The sequence below is a fragment of the Nerophis ophidion genome, linkage group LG09 (genome assembly GCF_033978795.1).
Source record: "Nerophis ophidion isolate RoL-2023_Sa linkage group LG09, RoL_Noph_v1.0, whole genome shotgun sequence".
NCBI lineage: Eukaryota > Metazoa > Chordata > Actinopteri > Syngnathiformes > Syngnathidae > Nerophis > Nerophis ophidion.
In genome coordinates this window covers 51,632,247-51,650,485 of record NC_084619.1, presented here as the reverse complement: position 1 = coordinate 51,650,485, position 18,239 = coordinate 51,632,247, and the positions used below count along the sequence as shown (strand labels likewise).

General features: G+C 38.9%; 1 protein-coding gene across 1 annotated transcript in view; it reads right to left on the bottom strand.

The window, feature by feature from the left end:
• camkmt (calmodulin-lysine N-methyltransferase) overlaps nt 1-18,239 on the bottom strand; it is a 369,036-nt gene that overhangs the window by 349,389 nt on the left and 1,408 nt on the right. The window contains exons 2-3 of the mRNA XM_061911211.1: nt 17,917-18,086; nt 14,864-14,928 (exon numbers count right to left, since the gene is read on the bottom strand). Of these exons, the coding sequence (XP_061767195.1) occupies nt 14,864-14,928; nt 17,917-18,086 (235 nt within the window). The remainder of the gene's footprint in view (nt 1-14,863; nt 14,929-17,916; nt 18,087-18,239) is intronic.

Here is an 18,239-nt window from a genome sequence, read left to right as displayed (position 1 = left end):
AATGTCAACAAGACTCTTTACCTAAAAAAAAAAAAAACTAGTGAACACACCGCTGATGCATTCTTAGTGGCCTCACCCCGAGGGCTCCAATGACTGCAAATCCTGATCCCTTGCAGGAAACAAGCGCACCTAAAAAGCCCCAAACAACACTCGGGACAAAGCCCGCTTCACAATTACAAGCTCCCGCTGATAGGCAGAGAAGTAGAGGAGGGGGAGGTCAAAAGTTCAGAGTTCAGAAAGTTCAATGTGGTGAAAAACACATTAAAAAAATGTCCAGCTGCTCACACGTAATGAGCTACAAAAGTAACTGCACTTCTCTGACTTCTCCGTGACTCATCAGTATCTGGGGACCATGCTAGTTGCCAAGCTAGCACGGGTCTTTTTTTTTTTTAGTGCCAGCAACCAACAAAGACGGCCCATTTTTCTCTCTCACGAAAGCGGTCCAGATCTATTTGTGTCCTCACGATAGGGTTTAGAAGAGTCAACCATGACTTACTTTGGGGTTTTCATGGTATGGCGTGTATGCAATAGCTGCATTAGCAATGTACACAACATAACATAGCTTTATCATGGCAGTTAATTCAGCTAAGAACAATGGCAGACCACACAACTATATGCCCAAGGAAAGTAAAGAATGGAAAATCTCATTTTTAACAGAACAAGAGGTCAAAATCTGCATAGAGAGTCTTAAGGACATCAATGAAAATATGTTTGGTTCCGATCAAATTTCATCCCAAGATGCAGAAATTGTAAAATTGTATTAATATTTACAAATAGTGAAGTAAAGTAAAGTGAATTGTATTTATATAGCACTTTTCTCCAGTGACTCAAAGCGCTTTTCCATAGTGAAACCCAATAACTAAGTTACATTTACACCAGTGTGGGTGGCACTGGGAGCAGGTGGGTAAAGTGTCTTGCCCAAGGACACAACAGGAGTGACTAGGATGGCGGAAGCGGGGGATCGAACCTGGAACCCTCAAGTTGCTGGCACGGCCACTCTACCAACCGAGCTATACCGCCCCAATAGCAAATCGAATTAAGAAACAACTTTTAATTGCTTCAAGATTAATCAGAGATTAATCAGCAGCTAATCATTAATTAAACACATGATTTCTTAAAATAAATTACCAAATTAGTTGTTTATTATGCACATTCATAGGCAAATTAAACCATCGAGACATTTAGAGTGAAAATTTCACTTCTCTAGCGTGTGTACGTTTCAAAATGGGGGTGCGGGGTTAAGGTGAAGGTGGAGGAGTATATTTATAGCTAGAATTCACTGAAATGTAAGTATTTATTTTATTTATATATATATATATTTTTTTTTTTTATATATATATACATATAAAACTTAAATTTCAGTGATTTATTCATATATGTATTTTATATATGTAAATATATATATAAAATAAATACTTGAATTTCAGTGTTCATTTATTTACACATATACACACACATAACACTCCTCTCTACTCATTGTTGTAATTGAAAGTGCAATGCTTTGCAGCCAATAGCAAAGCCTTTGAAGGAGCATGGGTATGGGCAGCATCTGTGACATTTAATTTGCGGGAAAGGAGTGAGTTTAGGGTTGAATTGTCCATCCTTAATCTATTCTCTGTCAATATCTTATTTTGGACATTACTACTTGCTGTAGTTTTGAAGCAATGCATGATGGGATTACGGATGTTGTGTGTCAGTGTATTAACGTGCTGGAATATACACACGCTGAGAAATAGCTCCTGGCCTGCCTACATTATGGGTTATAGATAAACCTTTGGATAACGGAGACATATATAATAGTCTCCTTCTTGCTGTTTGTGCAGTTGTGCACTGTCCAAAAGTCGTAGATGTTATAAGGTGACTGGGCTGCCACGCTGCTTATAAGGAGGAAAAGTGGACGTGAAGACAGGGTGTCCTCACTCAGGTCCGGCTGGAAATCGGGAGATTTTTGGGAGAGGCACTGAAATTTGCGAGTCTCTCGGAAAATTTAGGAGGGTTGGCAAGTATGAATTATATACATTAATATGCAGTTGTGACAGCCCTGGTCTAAAACATATTTAGATGTATTCATTATAGATACAATTATTGCCAACTTGTGTTGTATAAATTGTATGTGAGATTTCCAGTTCATTTGATCATGAACTGGAAATCCCACACATTTGATTTAACTCTTTAACTCTCTAACAATTAAATTTAGACATTCGACATGTTTGGTTCCAGAGTTGTCCTTGATAAAACTTTCTATTGCTTTATTCGCTTTTTCTCTGGATTCTAAGACCATTAATGTCATTCTGAGGAAAAAACTCATTTTTGTGTTGGCAAACCTTACAAAAGTACAACTCACTAACATACATTAGTACAGCCAAATTTAAATATCTTTTAGGTTTTGAAATGTCTACTTGTTTTTGTATTTTGAGGCAATATTAAAGGGGAACATTATCACAATTTCAGAAGGGTTAAAACCAATAAAAATCAGTTCCCAGTGGCTTATTTTATTTTTCGAAGTTTTTTTCTAATTTTTACCCATCATGGAATGTCCCGAAAATAGGCTTTAAAGTGCCTGATTTTCGCTATCTGTAAATCCAGCCGTCCATTTTCCTGTGACGTCACTGCGTGACGCCAAAACAAACAAACATGGCAGATAGAACTGAAAGATATAGCGACATTAGCTCGGATTCAGACTCGGATTTCAGCGGCTTAAGCGATTCAACAGATTACGCATGTATTGAAACAGATGGTTGGAGTGTGGAGGCAGATAGCGAAAACGAAATTGAAGAAGAAACTGAAGCTATTGAGTTATATCACGACGGACAAAGCCAAACCGGAAAAATTTGGCGATCGCCTTCTAACCAACGATTGCATCTTTAGACCACTGGAGCAACTTAAATTTGTCGATTGGTAAATGTTTGTTTGGCATTAAATGTGGGTGGAGGGAAAGGCTGGATGCAAATATAGCTACAAATGTACATACAGCAAGCCCAAATAGCATGTTAGCATCGATTAGCTGGCAGTCATGTTGTGACCAAATATGTCTGATTAGCACATAAGTCAATAACATCAACAAAACTCACCTTTGTGATTTCGTTGACTTTATCGTTAGAAATGATCTGCTTTGAGTGTCGCAGGATATCCACACATCTCTGTCGTAGCATTGCTATCGTCGGTAAAATGTGCAGAACAAACGAGGGACTTTCGCATCTTTTGACACTGGTGCAACTTGAATCCGTCGATTGGTATGTGTTTGTTTGGCATTAAATGTGGGTGGAGGGAAAGGCTGGATGCAACTATAGATACAAATGAGGCATATTGATGCAATATGTACAAGTACATACAGTTAGCCTAAATAGCATGTTAGCATCGATTAGCATGCCGTGCTAATCGATGCACACTCCACGTAAGTCAACTTGAATCCATCCCTGATCGTGTTGTTACACCCTCCGACAACACACCGACGAGGCATGATGTCTTCAAGGTACGGAAAACAGTCGAAAAAACGGAAAATTACAGAGCTGATTTGACTTAGGGTGTGTAATGTGTTTGAGAAAATGGCGGATTGCTTCCCGTTGTAACGTCACGGGTGAAAGGTCATCGCTCCGACAGCGAACAATTGAGAGGCGTTTAAATCGCCAAATTCACCCTTTTAGAGTTTCTGCAACATCAAGGTATATATTGACGCTTACATAGGTCTGGTGATAATGTTCCCCTTTAAGGCAGAAAACCAAAACAAGTTTAATGCTTTTTTCTAGCCCAGTTGGGGGAACTCTTTGTTAAGAAGAAGGGTTGTTTACAGGAACATCCGGGATGATGAAAATGATAAAAAAAATATTGCAGGCAGGTAAAAGACACAAGAAGGAGGTATGTGACCGTCTAGCATTGCGGCGACGGACATTATATATATATATATATATATATATATATATATATATATATATATATATATATATATATATATATATATATATATATATAAAATATATAAATATAGCAAGCCAAAGTGGGGATTGGTGAATAACTTTGATAGCCCGACTTAAATGTGCATGGCTGCAGAAGAACTACTTTAAATCACTACTGGCCCATAGCCTTCAGGATATATTACCCTCTTCATTACATTTGATTGCGACTCCTTGTCTTCTCTCCATGCATGGAAGTGAAACCATTGACTCCAGCTTATTGTCACCTAAGACATCACATATTGTTCGCATCCATGCTCAGCGGTGCCACAAGCACAATAGCAAGAAGGGAAGGAGGGGGGCGGGGGGGTCATGTCGACAGGGGGTAGCAATTTAAAGCTGAGTCTGCGTTTTAGGGTTTGCGGGCTAATCCTGCCAGGCTTTTTAGCCTGCTATTGACCAGGACAAGGACCCCTAAGGATTGAGGCTTGTCCACACCTCAGGGGTGAGGGATTAGCAAGATAGCGGGGAAGTTGGCGAAGGTAGAGCAGATGTATCAGTGGATGTGTGACACTTTTTTCGGGGTGGAAACTACAGGGGGGGTTGGCTATTTAACCGTGCAGTTGCATGTCATTCTATTTAAAAGGGTTGCACATCAGTTGTGTGTATTTAAGAGGGGTTTCTCTCCTATTTCCATCTCATACACACCCCAGGGTTTCTGACAGGGTCACCTCTGGGCCTTTCAGAACCTCCTCTCAACCAGTCCTAATTGATCTCACGCATTAGTAGTCCCAAACATGGGATGGAGAACAAGGGAGAGGGGGGGGCATGGTTGGCTCATTGTCTGAGGAACAAGATGGAGGACCCTCCTTAACATGGTGCATTACCTTTATCCTAATCTTAGGGTGCTGGCGCTCTTTGGTTTGTTGGCCAATCAAACTCTAGAACATGCGCTCTGTTTGGTCAGTAATCGAACCCAGGTGCGGCCAAGATCAAACGGCCTGAGGTGGTCTTGTTTCTGTTTGATCCAACTTGACCAGCTAAAAAAAAAAACATAAACGTGTCCATAATGTGACGTAATTAGAAGAGGTGTCCCTTTTTCACGTTTTATATGATACTGATAATAGAGCCTTAAATATTTGATATGATACGATATCAACAGGAATCAGGAATCATGTTACAAAAACAATGAAGAGCAGTAACCTATTTATTACTAACCGTCTGGAATTAATTTATGCTGTCTTTAAAGGCCTACTGAAACCCACTACTACCGACCACACAGTCTGATAGTTTGTATATCAATGATGAAATATTAACATTGCAACACATGCCAATACGGCCGGTTTAGTTTACTAAATTACAATTTTAAATTTCCCGCAGAGTTTCTTGTTAAAAATGTCGCGGAACGATGACACGTATGATGACGCGTGCGCATGACGTCTCGAGTTGCAGGGGACATATTAGCGCAGCATGACTTGCAGCTAAAAGTCGTCTCTTTTCATTACACAGTATTCTGGACATCTGTGTTACTGAATCTTTTGCAATTTGTTCAACTAATAATGGAGAAGTCAAAGTAGAAAGATGGAGGTGGGAAGCTTTAGCCTTTAGCCACACAAACACACGGTGATTCCTTGTTTAAAATTCCCGGAGGTGAAGCTTTACTATGGATCAGAGCGGTCAAGCGAACATGGATCCCGACCACTTGTCAACCGGCAGGTTTCGGTGAGGAAATTGTGGTAAAAAGTCGCCTCTTACCGGAGATCAGCGGAGCTTGCGCCGTCCATGCAGCTGCCATGACTTCTCTCAGAGACTGGCGTCAAGACACCCGTGGACACACGCCTCCGACTATCAGGTACTTTTTAACTCACTAAAACACTAGTAACACAATAGAAAGATAAGTGATTTCCCAGATTTATCCAGTAAATGTGTCTAAAAGCATCTGAATCGCTCACAATGCAATCGCCTTTTTTTTTGTAACCTTATTGTTTTTTGTTTTTTTTCTAGTCCTTCGCTATCAATATCCTCAGCCATGAATCTTTCATCTTCGCTCAAATTAATGGGGAAATTGTCGTTTTCTCGGTCCGAATAGCTCTTTTTGTTGGAGGCTCCCATTATAAACAATGTGAGGATGTGAGGAGCCCTTACACGGGTGACGTCATCGTCTGCTACTTCCGGTAAAGGCAGGGCTTTTTTATTAGCGACCAAAAGTTGCGAACTTTATCGTTGATACTAAATCCTTTCAGCAAAAATATGGCAGTATCGCGAAATGATCAAGTATGACACATAGAATGGACCTGCTATCCCCGTTTAAATAAGAAAATCTCATTTCAGTAGGCCTTTAAGTTGAAGTAGAGTAGTCTTTGGGATTTTGGCATCACCGTGTGGCCACAATAATTCATCAAATTAAGATCAAAATAAGAATGATGCAGGTTTGTTACTGGATAATTTCTCATACGCTCTGAGACTTCATATGCGTAAGCAATATGCAACTATTATCATTCGATGCTTGTTTGTATTGACAAATGTGTTTCCGACTGCAATATTGTTCAATTAGAACACTTAATATGTATGTCTAGCTTGTGTGCTTAGCTGTTGTGTAGCTTTTAGCTCCTATTATCCTATAGCCTACCATGTTTATCTTTTTGTAAATGCCTAAAATAGAATAAAAGACCAACATTGTGTGCTTATTGGAGGACAATTTAGATGTTATACGATGTAGATGTTAGATGTCTGTCCAGCTTTGCACAATTAGGACTGCTTGAATCGGAGCACTCAGCTTGGAGATTTTACAAGAAAGCCAATATAATCTGATGTCCACATGAAACAGTAGACCAGGGGTGTCAAAACTAATGCCTACTGGCCAAGTGAGTTTGGCCCGCAAAACGTGACTGCTGCAAATCTCCCGCCAACTTGTGGTCAGCGTGAGTAAAAAAGATCAATGACGATGAATAGTGATTTTAAAAATATACAGCACCGCATTCACTTATATGGCCAAATCTAAACAACCTTCCCTAGTCGTGGAGCAAAAAAAAAAGCAACTAACACAGAAAGTCAACACACATGGTAAGACATAACACAGCATTGGGGACTAATACACCCCCATACCATCACAGAGGCTGGCTTTTGAACTTTGCGCCTATAACAATCTGGATGGTTCTTTTCCTCTTTGTTCCAGAGGACACAATGTCCACAGTTTCCAAAAACTATTTGAAATGTGGACTCGTCAGACCACAGAACACTTTTCCACTTTGCATCAGTCCATCTTAGTTGAGCTCGGCCCAGCGAAGCCAGCGGCGTTTCTGGGTGCTGTTGATAAATGGCTTTGGCTTTGCATAGTAGAGTTTTAACTTGCACTTACAGATGTAGCGTCGAACTGTAGTTACTGTGAGTGGTTTTCTGAAGTGTTCCTGAGCCCACGTGGTGATATCCTTTACACACTGATGTCGCTTTTTGATACAGTATCCACCTGAGGGATCCAAGGTCCATAATATCATCGCTTACGTGGAGGAATTTCTCCTGATTCTCTGAACCTTTTGCTGATATTACGGACCGTAGATGTGAAATCTCTAAATTCGTTGAGAAATGTTGTTCTTAAACTGTTTGACAATTTGCTCACACATTTGTTCACCAAGTGGTGACCCTCGCCCCATCCTTGTTTGTGAATGACATCATCATGAAAGCTGCTTTTATACCCAATCATGGCACCCACCTGTTCCCAATTAGCCTGTTCACCTGTCGGTTGTTCCAAATTAGTGTTTGATGAGCATTCCTCAACTTTCTCAGTCTTTTTTGCCAATTGTGCCAGCTTTTTTGAAACATGTTGCAGGCATCAAATTCCAAATGAGCTCTTATTTTTGCGAAAAATAACAAAGTTTTCCAGTTTGAACGTTAAGTATCTTGTCTTTGCAGTCCATACAATTGAATATAAGTTGAAAAGGATTTGCAAATCATTGTATTCTGTTTTTATTTACGATGTACACAGCGTGCCAACTTCACTGGTTTTGGGTTTTGTATAATAGTATTTTTTAAAAACCTAATCGTGCCCATGTTTAGTACAATTGGCCTTAAAACCTGGGGATTTTGCGAATCAAAACTATTTTTTTAAAAAGCAGAAGGCTTTAAGCAGGCTGTTAAGACATGTTGGTCACGTAGCTCAAAAAATCATCAACTAGTAAGTGTTGCCTGGTCTACACACAGATTTTACACCTTGGCACCTGAGGACAGGCTGGATATGTCCTCGCTATAACAATGTCTTTGCAACCGTAGAAAGACCGACAGATCACCTCTGGCATGCCCACCCACCGTTACCCCCTCCTCCATCCCTCTATCCCTCCCCTGCTCAATAGATGCTCTCATCTCCGGCTGTGCTAATCCACCGACCGAGTCAGGAACTCACTTACCCATCTGGCCAAGTATGACTTCCAGCTGAGAGGATAGAAAATTGAGGGAAAACATGGAGAGGGGGAAGAGTTAAAAAAAAAAGGGGGATGTTACAGTAAGACTGGAAGTGAGACAGAAGAGTCATGGCGCTTGTCTGTCTTTGATGTAACTGTCTGGAAGTGGAGTTTATCATTACAGTCTAAAGTTGGTGGTGTTGTGCAGTGGAGTCGCTTCAGATCATGGCCTTCACCTTTGACCCCGACTCCTGCGGTGCCATCTGGCTGGTTAACGCCAACCTATAATCTTTGACATGACCCATCGCAAGGATTTCAAGCATGGGTGGGCACAGAAGGAGGTTCTTGATCAGGGGTGTCAAAACTTTTTCTAACAAGGGCCAAATGCAGAAAAATTGAAGGATGCGGGCGCCACTTAGATACATTTTGTATATTAAAGATACTAAATCCAATACCGTATTCTCCGGACACATGCAGCTACTTTTTTCCCCAAGTTTTGAACTTATAACAGTGCGGTTGTTAACGGCCATGTTTTGTATTCAACAAATAGTATTGATGAACACCAGCAGAAACACTGGAAATGTGTGTTGTTTGTGCTTTGGCGCCTTCTTTAGGACAAATTTGCTCACTGCAGTTGCTGCTGGTTGAAAATGTGCTTCCTGTTCCATGCTTTAAACCGGAAGTAAAACCGTCAATATCATTTCTGCACAGAAGATTCTTAATTCATTCTGCCAAGCAATGTTTATCAGTTTTACAATATAACCCTAACAATTCATACTTACCAAACCATCCCATGTGTGAATTCGGGAGATTCACGAATTTCAGTGCCCCTTCCGAAAATCTCCCTGGGCAACCATTCTCCCTAATTTCTCCCGATTTCCACCCAGACAACAATATTGGGGGTGTGCATTAAAGGCACTGCCTTTAGCGTCCTTTCTCACCTGAAACCTTCATCCCTTAACATGCGGACCTGAGTGAGGACAGCCTGTCCTCACGTCCGCTTTTCGTTTATACAAACAGCATGCCGGCGCAGTCACATAACATCTACGGCTTTTCACACACACACACACACACACACACACACACACACACACACACACACACACACACACACACACACACACACACACACACACACACACACACACACACACACACACACACACACACACACACGAGTGAATGCAGCATACTTGGTCAACAGCCATACTTGTTACATTGACGGTGGCCGTATAAACGATCCATCAATCAATCAATAAAAACAACTTTAACCCTGTTACAAATATGCGCTACACTGTGAACCCACACCAAACAAGAACATCCGCACTGTAACACAACAGAACAAATACCCAGAATCCCTTGCAGCACTTACTATTCCGGGACTCTATAATATTCACCCCCCACTCCCTTCAACCTAAACCTCATTATTTTTGTATATTTTCAGTTTCGGAAATTCACCAAAACGTAACCGTGGAGTTATTGAGTCTGTTTAACTGATTGGAGAGCTTGCTTCCGCAGCTAGTGGGTCTATGAGGATGACTTCTATTTTGTTTAATGTAAAAATATGTATTTCTCCTAAAATTTGGCGGGCGCGGCTAAAATACCGGAGCGCTTGATAGTCCGAAAAATATGGTACGATCAACAACAACATAGACATCTATTCATATCTTTGTGTTATAGGATTCAAAGTAAACTATTGTAATATCTAATCCAGGGGTCTTCAATAATTTCCAGGCAAAAGACCCCCAAATTGAAGGAGAGAAACAGCAAGAAGCAAAACTTACATATTAGAATTCAATCATGATTTTATTTTATTTTACTTGTCCTAAAAGTGCCTGGTTATTGTGCTGTACCAGGGGTAGGAAACCGATAGCTCTCGAGACAGATGTGGCTCTTTTGAAGACTACATCTGGCTCTCAGATAAATCTTAGCTGACATTGCTTAACACGATAAGTAATGAATATTTCCGCTGGTAATCAGTGTTAAAAATAACCTTCAAAATATAAAACATTCTCATGCAATCTAATCCAAGAAGTCGCATTATTGGTAAAAAGTATTTTATTTATTAGTGGTTAGCTTCAGAATTACAATGCTATTAAAACGAATAAGATACTTAATATACTCTAAAAATGTTGGTCTTACTTAAAAATGCAGGCATTTAGGTGTATTCAGTGTTAAAAAAATATTACATGGCTCTCACGGATATATATATTAAAATATTTGGCTTTTCATGGCTCTCTCAGCCAAAAAGGTTCCCGACCCGTGTGCTATACTAAAGATATTCATATAATAACAGTATTGTGTCGCTGATAGACAGCTGGCAACTAGCGCTCTAATCGCCAACTGACAACTCGCCCTCTAATCGCCTGCTGACAACTAGAGTGTTAATCGCAATGCTACAGTATTACTAGCCACTGGCTGGGAGCAACACAATCAAAAAGCGGTGTTTAGTATCGTGGCCACTGATTGGTTCAGCCTCTGACAGCATTCAGTCACGCATGTTTATATTTGATTAAACCAGTTTAAAGGGGACTATTTGGGTGTTATTTCATGCAGAAAGGGTGTTCACAATGTTAAAAAACATAAAATATTGCATGTATAATCCGTAATTCCTACTATGTTCGTATATATATTAGGGCTGCAAATCTTTGTGTGTCCCAAGATTTGATTCAATATCGATTCCTGGGGTCACGATGCGATTCAAAATCGATGTTTCTTTCCAATTCAACACGATTCTCGATTCAAAAATGATTTTTTCCCGATTCAAAAGGATTCTCTATTCATTCCATTCATAGGATTTCAGCAGGATCTACTCCAGTGTGCTGACATGCAAGCGGAGTAGTAGATTTTTGTAAAAAGCTTTTATAATTGTAAATGACAATGTTTTATCAACTGATTGCAATAATATACATTTGTTGTAACTATTAAACAAACCAAAAATATGACTTATTTTGTCTTTGTGAAAACATTGGACACTGTGTTGTCAAGCTTATGAGATGCGATGCAAGTGTAAGCCACTGTGACACTATTGTTCTTTTTTTTTTTTTTTTATAAATGTCTAATGATAATGTCAATGACGGATTTTTAATCACTGCTATGCTGAAATTATAACTAATGATACTGTTTTTGATAATATTCAATTTTGTTTCACTACTTTTTGTTTGTTCCGTGTCGTGTTTGTGTCTCCTCTCAAGTGCTCTGTTTATTGCAGTTCTGAGTTTTGCTGGGTCAAGTTTGGTTTTGGAATTGGATTGCATTGTTATGGTATTGCTGTGTATTGTTTTGTTGGATTGATAAAAAAATATATATATTCAAATTAAATAATAATAAAAAAAGAGATTTAAAAAAAAAAAAAAAGGGAATCTATTCTGAATCGCACAACGTGAAAATCGCGATTCAAATTCGAATCGATTTTTTCCCACACCCTTAAAAAATATACATACATATATAGGTTTGCCATATTATAAACAGAAAAAATTAAATAAATATTCAACTCTGGCCTTAAGAAAATACTTTTTTGATAGAGGGTCGTCCTATACACAGGGTATAGAGATGTATTCAGATGACACTACATGGCTTATCCCCAAGCGACTCAAAGCTTTTCTTCCAGTCACACACACCAGTCACCTACAAAGATGATATCCCTTTGGATTTTGTTCCCAACTGAAAACCTTATTTACATGTTTTAAATAGATCTTGTCTGAAAACATTTTTTTTTTGTTTAAACCGATCTGATATTTGCGGCCGTCTAATGTGTGGGTCAATACTGCAAAAGCCTTAAAAGTGTTTTCTTACTAACAAATCAAACAAATGGTGATAGTGAGATTCTCCCAAAAACTTTTTGTCGCTGAAAGCTCACCATATACAACCATCTACCTAGGATAAAGGAATGTGGTCATGTGAAACTCAAAATAGATAAATAAATAAGCTCCTCAACCTGACAGTCATGCGCTGTAAGGTAGGTAACAGAAAGGTGGGTTTTTTTTTTTAGTAAGACACTCATTTCTGTGTGGTCTACAAAAGCTAACAAATACTAAGACTCCAGTTAAAGACAAGTCAGAAAACATTGGCACAAACGGTACTGGCTGTAGGCAACCTCCTGATGTAGTAGCGATGTAACGATATGAAAATGTCACATCACAATTATTTTCACCAAAATTAAGACTATTATCCAATTGTGTTGAATGTGCTTAAGAGTACTGAAACACACAGCTGAGTTTTAATAAAAATAAAAAATACAATAAATAAATAGCCACACAACATACATTTTTGGCAGAAGAAATATGTTATACACCGTATTTTTCGGACTGTAGGTGGCAGTTTTTTTCATGGTTTGGCCGGGGGTACGACTTATACTCAGGAGCGACTTATGTGTGAAATTATTAACACTTTACCGTAAAATATAAAATAATATTATTTAGCTCATTCACATAAGAGACTAAACGTATAAGATTTCATCGGATTTAGCAATTAGGAGTGACAGATTGTTTGGTAAACGTATAGCATGTTCTATATGTTATAGTTATTTGAATGACTCTTACCATAAATTCACTATTCTTTATTTATTTTAAATTGCCTTTCAAATGTCTATTCTTGGTGTTGGGTTTTATCAAATAAATTTCCCCAAAAAATGCGACTTATACTCCAGTGCGACTTATACAGTATATGTTTTTTTCCTTCTTTATTATGCACTTTCGGCAGGTGCGACTTATACTCCGGAGCAACTTATACTCCGAAAAATATGGTAATAACATTGTTCTGGCTACTTATGAGCCATATTATTTTAATTTGAGTTTTTACATTTTTTTTATCTTCTTCCGTTTAAATTTGTAGCAATTGCTGTGTTTATTTTAATGATAAAGAAAAAGAACAAGTGTTGGGCGGCATGTCCGGTTTATGTGATGTCACATGAAGTCTCTTCCTCTTGTCATAATCCTTCGCGTATCAACCGATCTCTCTGTCTTAGAGAGCACAGCTTGGATGTTTAATTTGCACAACTGAACATCCAGACAGTAACGTGTTGGTATAAGTCTATACAAAAAGGTATGTCATTTTTTTTAATGGAGAAAGACGTTTATTGTCTCTTGTTTTCAAGTTAGTATTCAAGCCAGCTAGTGCTGGCTTGCTTCTCCAGTGAGCCGTGTCACTGATCCGTGAATTCATCAAAGAGTTATCAGTTTTATGACAATTTTAATTGAAAGCGGTAATAATAACTGTGAGTTTTACCACGTTATCATTATATTGTGAATCTACACATCCATATGATGTAGTGTGCTTTTTTTTTTTTACTTTACAAGATAGCTGCATTAGTGGTCAGTAGCCAGTAGCTTTACTTCTGCAAGCACTTTAAAATGTCTGAAACTCATGTGTGTTGCACTTAATCAGCGCTATTAACGCTGACAAAACAGTTTTCTCTTAATTAATTACAACATTGGTGATGTTGCTGCTGTGTTTTCACAAATGAGCATGTGATTGATGAAAGGTGATTTTTCCTATGCACATTCTCGCATACTCCAAATCATTAGGTTTAAAAATTAACTTATTAGTTAATGCACGGTCCTTATTGCGTTTTAAGTAAACAAACACCAGGACTATAACGAGAGCATTTACAAAAGCTACATGAATATTCACAAGTAGTTCTTTTTATATTCTTGTTCAAAAACGGGGAATAGAGAGAGCGATAAAGGACAATATGTCGCCGTATAGTTCAACAGAGTCTTAACCATTATACCGTTACTTTCAAAAGACACATTCTTAATATCAAAGCATTGTCAAACCACACCTTTGCCACCAATTGAACACCTGAGGGGAGATGGAGGGCTGCAGCACCCCGCATCCTCTCCCCTCTGTTGCAAGTTTTGTGGATTCTGTGTAACATGTTTGTGTGCTTATGGCTATCAAGGCTTGTTTGGCCTCAATCTGGACCCCATCCCCAAGAGCCCACGCTAAAACTTAACCCCTATCCCAGTGTTCACCTTTTTCCTACCTTTTAAGGAGCGCCGTAATTGGCTGCACTGTCAGCTTTCTAGCTCTGTCTCCCTGTTCATTGTTTGTCTAATCTTGAACCTGAATTTCCCCCTGTGGATCAATACAATTATCTATCTATCTATGTATGTATGTATGTATGTATGTATGTATGTATGTATGTATCTACGTATGTATGTTGTTATCCAGAGATATTGTTAGGGGACATAATTTTAACAATACAAATATATGTCTTATACATATTCTTAAGGCATAAAATTGAGGTGAAAATCTAAGCTTTTGTCGTTCAAGAGACGCTGCATCATTCAACCCGCTTTGTCCCCAATAGCACACATGGCTGCACACCGGAGCAATAAGAAGACCATGTAGTCCACTTCCCTCTGGAGGACGTTTGAAGGTAGAACTATGATACACCACGCAACAAAACCCATTGAGCCAGAGGGAATCAATGCATGCGCCATCAAAGCGTCAATCATTCGCTAACAGCACGCAGCGTGAGGCTCCCTCCAACTTGTCAGTATGTTTGTGTGTGTGTGCTAGTGTGTGTGTGTGTGTGTGTGTGTGTGTGTGTGTGCAGAGTCAAAGTGGACTTACAGACGTTCCCGGTGTTGTCAAAGCTGGTGAGCACTTCATTAACTCGTAGAGGGCCCATGTTGTCCCTGAAAGACACAAATAATTACAATTAATCATTTGTCCTTATTCATACTGTTAAACCTACCATTCGTAATTGTGGTAAATTTGGACCGCCACAAATAGATTTCACGCTACCTTTTGCCTTTTGCTCATAAACACATTATAAACAATTTTTTATTTTGGCCCGCTATAACATTTTGAGGCCAGTAAAAGGCTGAAAAAAAAGTAAATTCTGGCTAAATGTATTTGTCCTTTCAATTTTGACATGCAAATGGACTGCATGCATCTGCAGGTTGCATACTTTAATAATAGCTGACCATGCAACAAGATTTTGGGATTATCAAAAACTTGACTTATGATTTTAAAGCAAGTTATCCATTAATCTGTAATAAAAACATATAGTAATCAAAAACAGTTTCCTTTGCAAATTGTGTAACAAAGCTACTATATGTTTATATATAATTGACTGTTAAAGGCGGCCATAATTGCAATGTGGCCCTCTAAAAAAACGAGTTGGACCCCACTGGAATACAGCCTAATATCGGACAAAATGATGCATATATAAGCAAATGTTACATATTTTTGGGCTGAATTAAGCATTTTCAAGCATAAAAATGCCTAAACCAACAAGTTTCAGGTAGTAACGAGTTGCAATATTTTCACAGGTTGGTGGATGTGTTTAAAAACGATGTTTTTGTGTGTCTATATTAATGTACAGCATTATTTATTTCTTATCTGTATTACAGTACAGTGTAGGGCTGCATGATTTTGAGAAAAAAACAAATTGCGATTTTTCTTTTGCAAAATTGCAATTTGATTTGTGATCGTTATATTTTAGACATGCAATGCATTGAATTGCAAAAACAACGAGCGAAGGATGACTCATATTAGAACAACTTCAAATAATTGACTTTTGTCTACATTAGCAGCGCCCACACTTTTTGAGCGGGGGAGCTACTTTTCAAATGACCAAGTTAAGGTGATCTACCTCATCTTCATATATAAATACAGTCGTGGTCAAAAGTTTACAAAATCTTGTAAAGAACATAATGTCATGGCTGACTTGAGTTTCCAATCATTTCTACAACCCTTTTTTTGTGATATTATAATTGGAGCACATACCTTTTTGTCACAAAAAACATTCATGAAATTGGGTTGTTTTATAAATTTAGTATGGGTCTACTGAAAATGTGACCAAATCTGCTGGGTAAAAAGTATACATACAGCCATGTTAATATTTGGTTACATGTCCCTTGGCAAGTTTCACTGCAATAAGGCGCTTTGGGTAACTATCCACAAGCTTCTGGCAAGCTACTGGCTGAGTTTTTGACCTCTCCTCCTGACAAAATTGGTACAACTCAGCTAAATTTGTTGGTTTTCTGACATGGACTTGTTTCTTCAGCATTGTCTACATGTTCGAGTCAGGACTTTGGGAAAGCCATTCTAAAACCTTATTTCTAGCATGATTTAGCCATTCCTTTACCACTTTTGACGTGTTTGGGGTCACTGTCCTGTTGGAACAACCGACTGCGCCCAAGACCCAACCTGCAAGCTTATGATTTTAAGTTGTCCTGAAGAATTTGGAGGTAATCCTCCTTTTTCATTGTCCCATTCACTCTCTGTAAAGCACCAGTTCCACAGGCAGCAAAACAGGCCCAGAGCCTAATACTACCACAACCATGCTTGACGGTAGGTCTGGTGTTCCTGGGATTGAAGGCCTCACATTTTCTCCTCCAAACATATGGCTGGGTATTGTGGCCAAACAGCTCAATTTATGTTTCATCTAAAATCACATGGACAAAGATAAGACCTTCTGGAGGAAAGTTCTGTGGTCAGATGAAACAAAAACTGAGCTGTTTGGCCAATTGTAACGTCATAGTGAAGATTGATGGTCGCTAATTTTTATGTTTATTTTTTTAATGCCTGGCTAGCGATCGACCGACACACCCTCCGCGATCGACAGGTTGCTCGCGATCGACGTAATGGCCACCCCTGGTCTACATCATGATCTTAAACTGAAGAAATAAAACTATACAGTGTCTATAATGCAATTTAATCATAATATATAAGAACAATGCAAGTCATTATTTAAAAGGATATAACATTTTATTTCTAATTACTGTAGACTTTATTACCATTGTACTGTAATTGGAAGGTAAATAACTTTATCCCAAATAAATTAACCCCAAAAAAATGGACTCTCATTTCTTTGAACAAAAACTTAACTTAAATAAATACTGAACATCTTAAAGTGTGTTTATTACCATCAGAGCGATCACGGCATTCTTACTCGTTCGTCCGTGTTGATGGGCTCATATTGCCCATCCAATTTGAAGCTGAAATATTCCAATAAAGAGGACATTTGGCTTTGTAATCATATATTTTCCTCCTATTTTTTTTTTACTTTTCAGAACTTCTTACTGGCCAGTTGCGAGGCTCTCTGTTCGTGCCTCCTGTGGGTGCGGTTCAGCAGAGTCGCTCTCCGCCCGCCGAGGCAAAGATTGTGAATGACTGGAAAGAGGGCTCACTGCGTTCAGTTAATTCCACTTCTTGATAAACACGCACAGGTTCGGAAAGTGATGCAGAGAGTGAAACCTCTTTATTCTCGTTTAAAGCGAGAGACAAACAAACACGGGGCTCAACGTACCTGTCACTCAAATGCCGGTGACAGCGGAGGGGAAAAAAACCTCACCGCTTGCTGTTACGTAATCGCACTAATTAAAACTTTGGCGTCAATTCGATGTCGATTAAACATGCTGTTCTAGTACTGTGTCTAATTTTCTAATATTATCCCGACTATATTGAATAAAACAAGTGTAAAAGTGTATAGACGTGTTATTTCATGTCTGCAGGGCTTTAATACTGTTAAAAAATGTATTTAGAAAGCAGTAAACAGTCTTTTGATGCACTATTAAAATATTTAATTTATAGATACAAATTCCAACTTTGCAGAAATTCACTTGTTGCAAATGGCAAAATAGCCAAGGGACGATTAACCCTTTCCGGGTGCGTACCTGAGCAAGGCACTGTATTCTGGAAAGAAGACACTTCTGTACACCACCCACTGCTCCTGCGAGGGGTCCTGTGAGGAGAGTCTTCTCCTGCTGAAAAGGCCGAAGGAGGCAAACCGGCGCACAGACACCTGTTTGACCTCGGGATTGTCCATCTGCTTTTGGCGTAAAACCTGCCATAGGTAGCAATAAATAAAAAAAAGGACGTTAATAGCTTGGGATACCTTTAGAAATAAATGTAGTGTAGTGAGTAAACACCCTAATTAGAGGCAGTGTAGCAAATTCATGGGTGTCTCGAAAGCTCTAACAACAATATTTAATAGAAT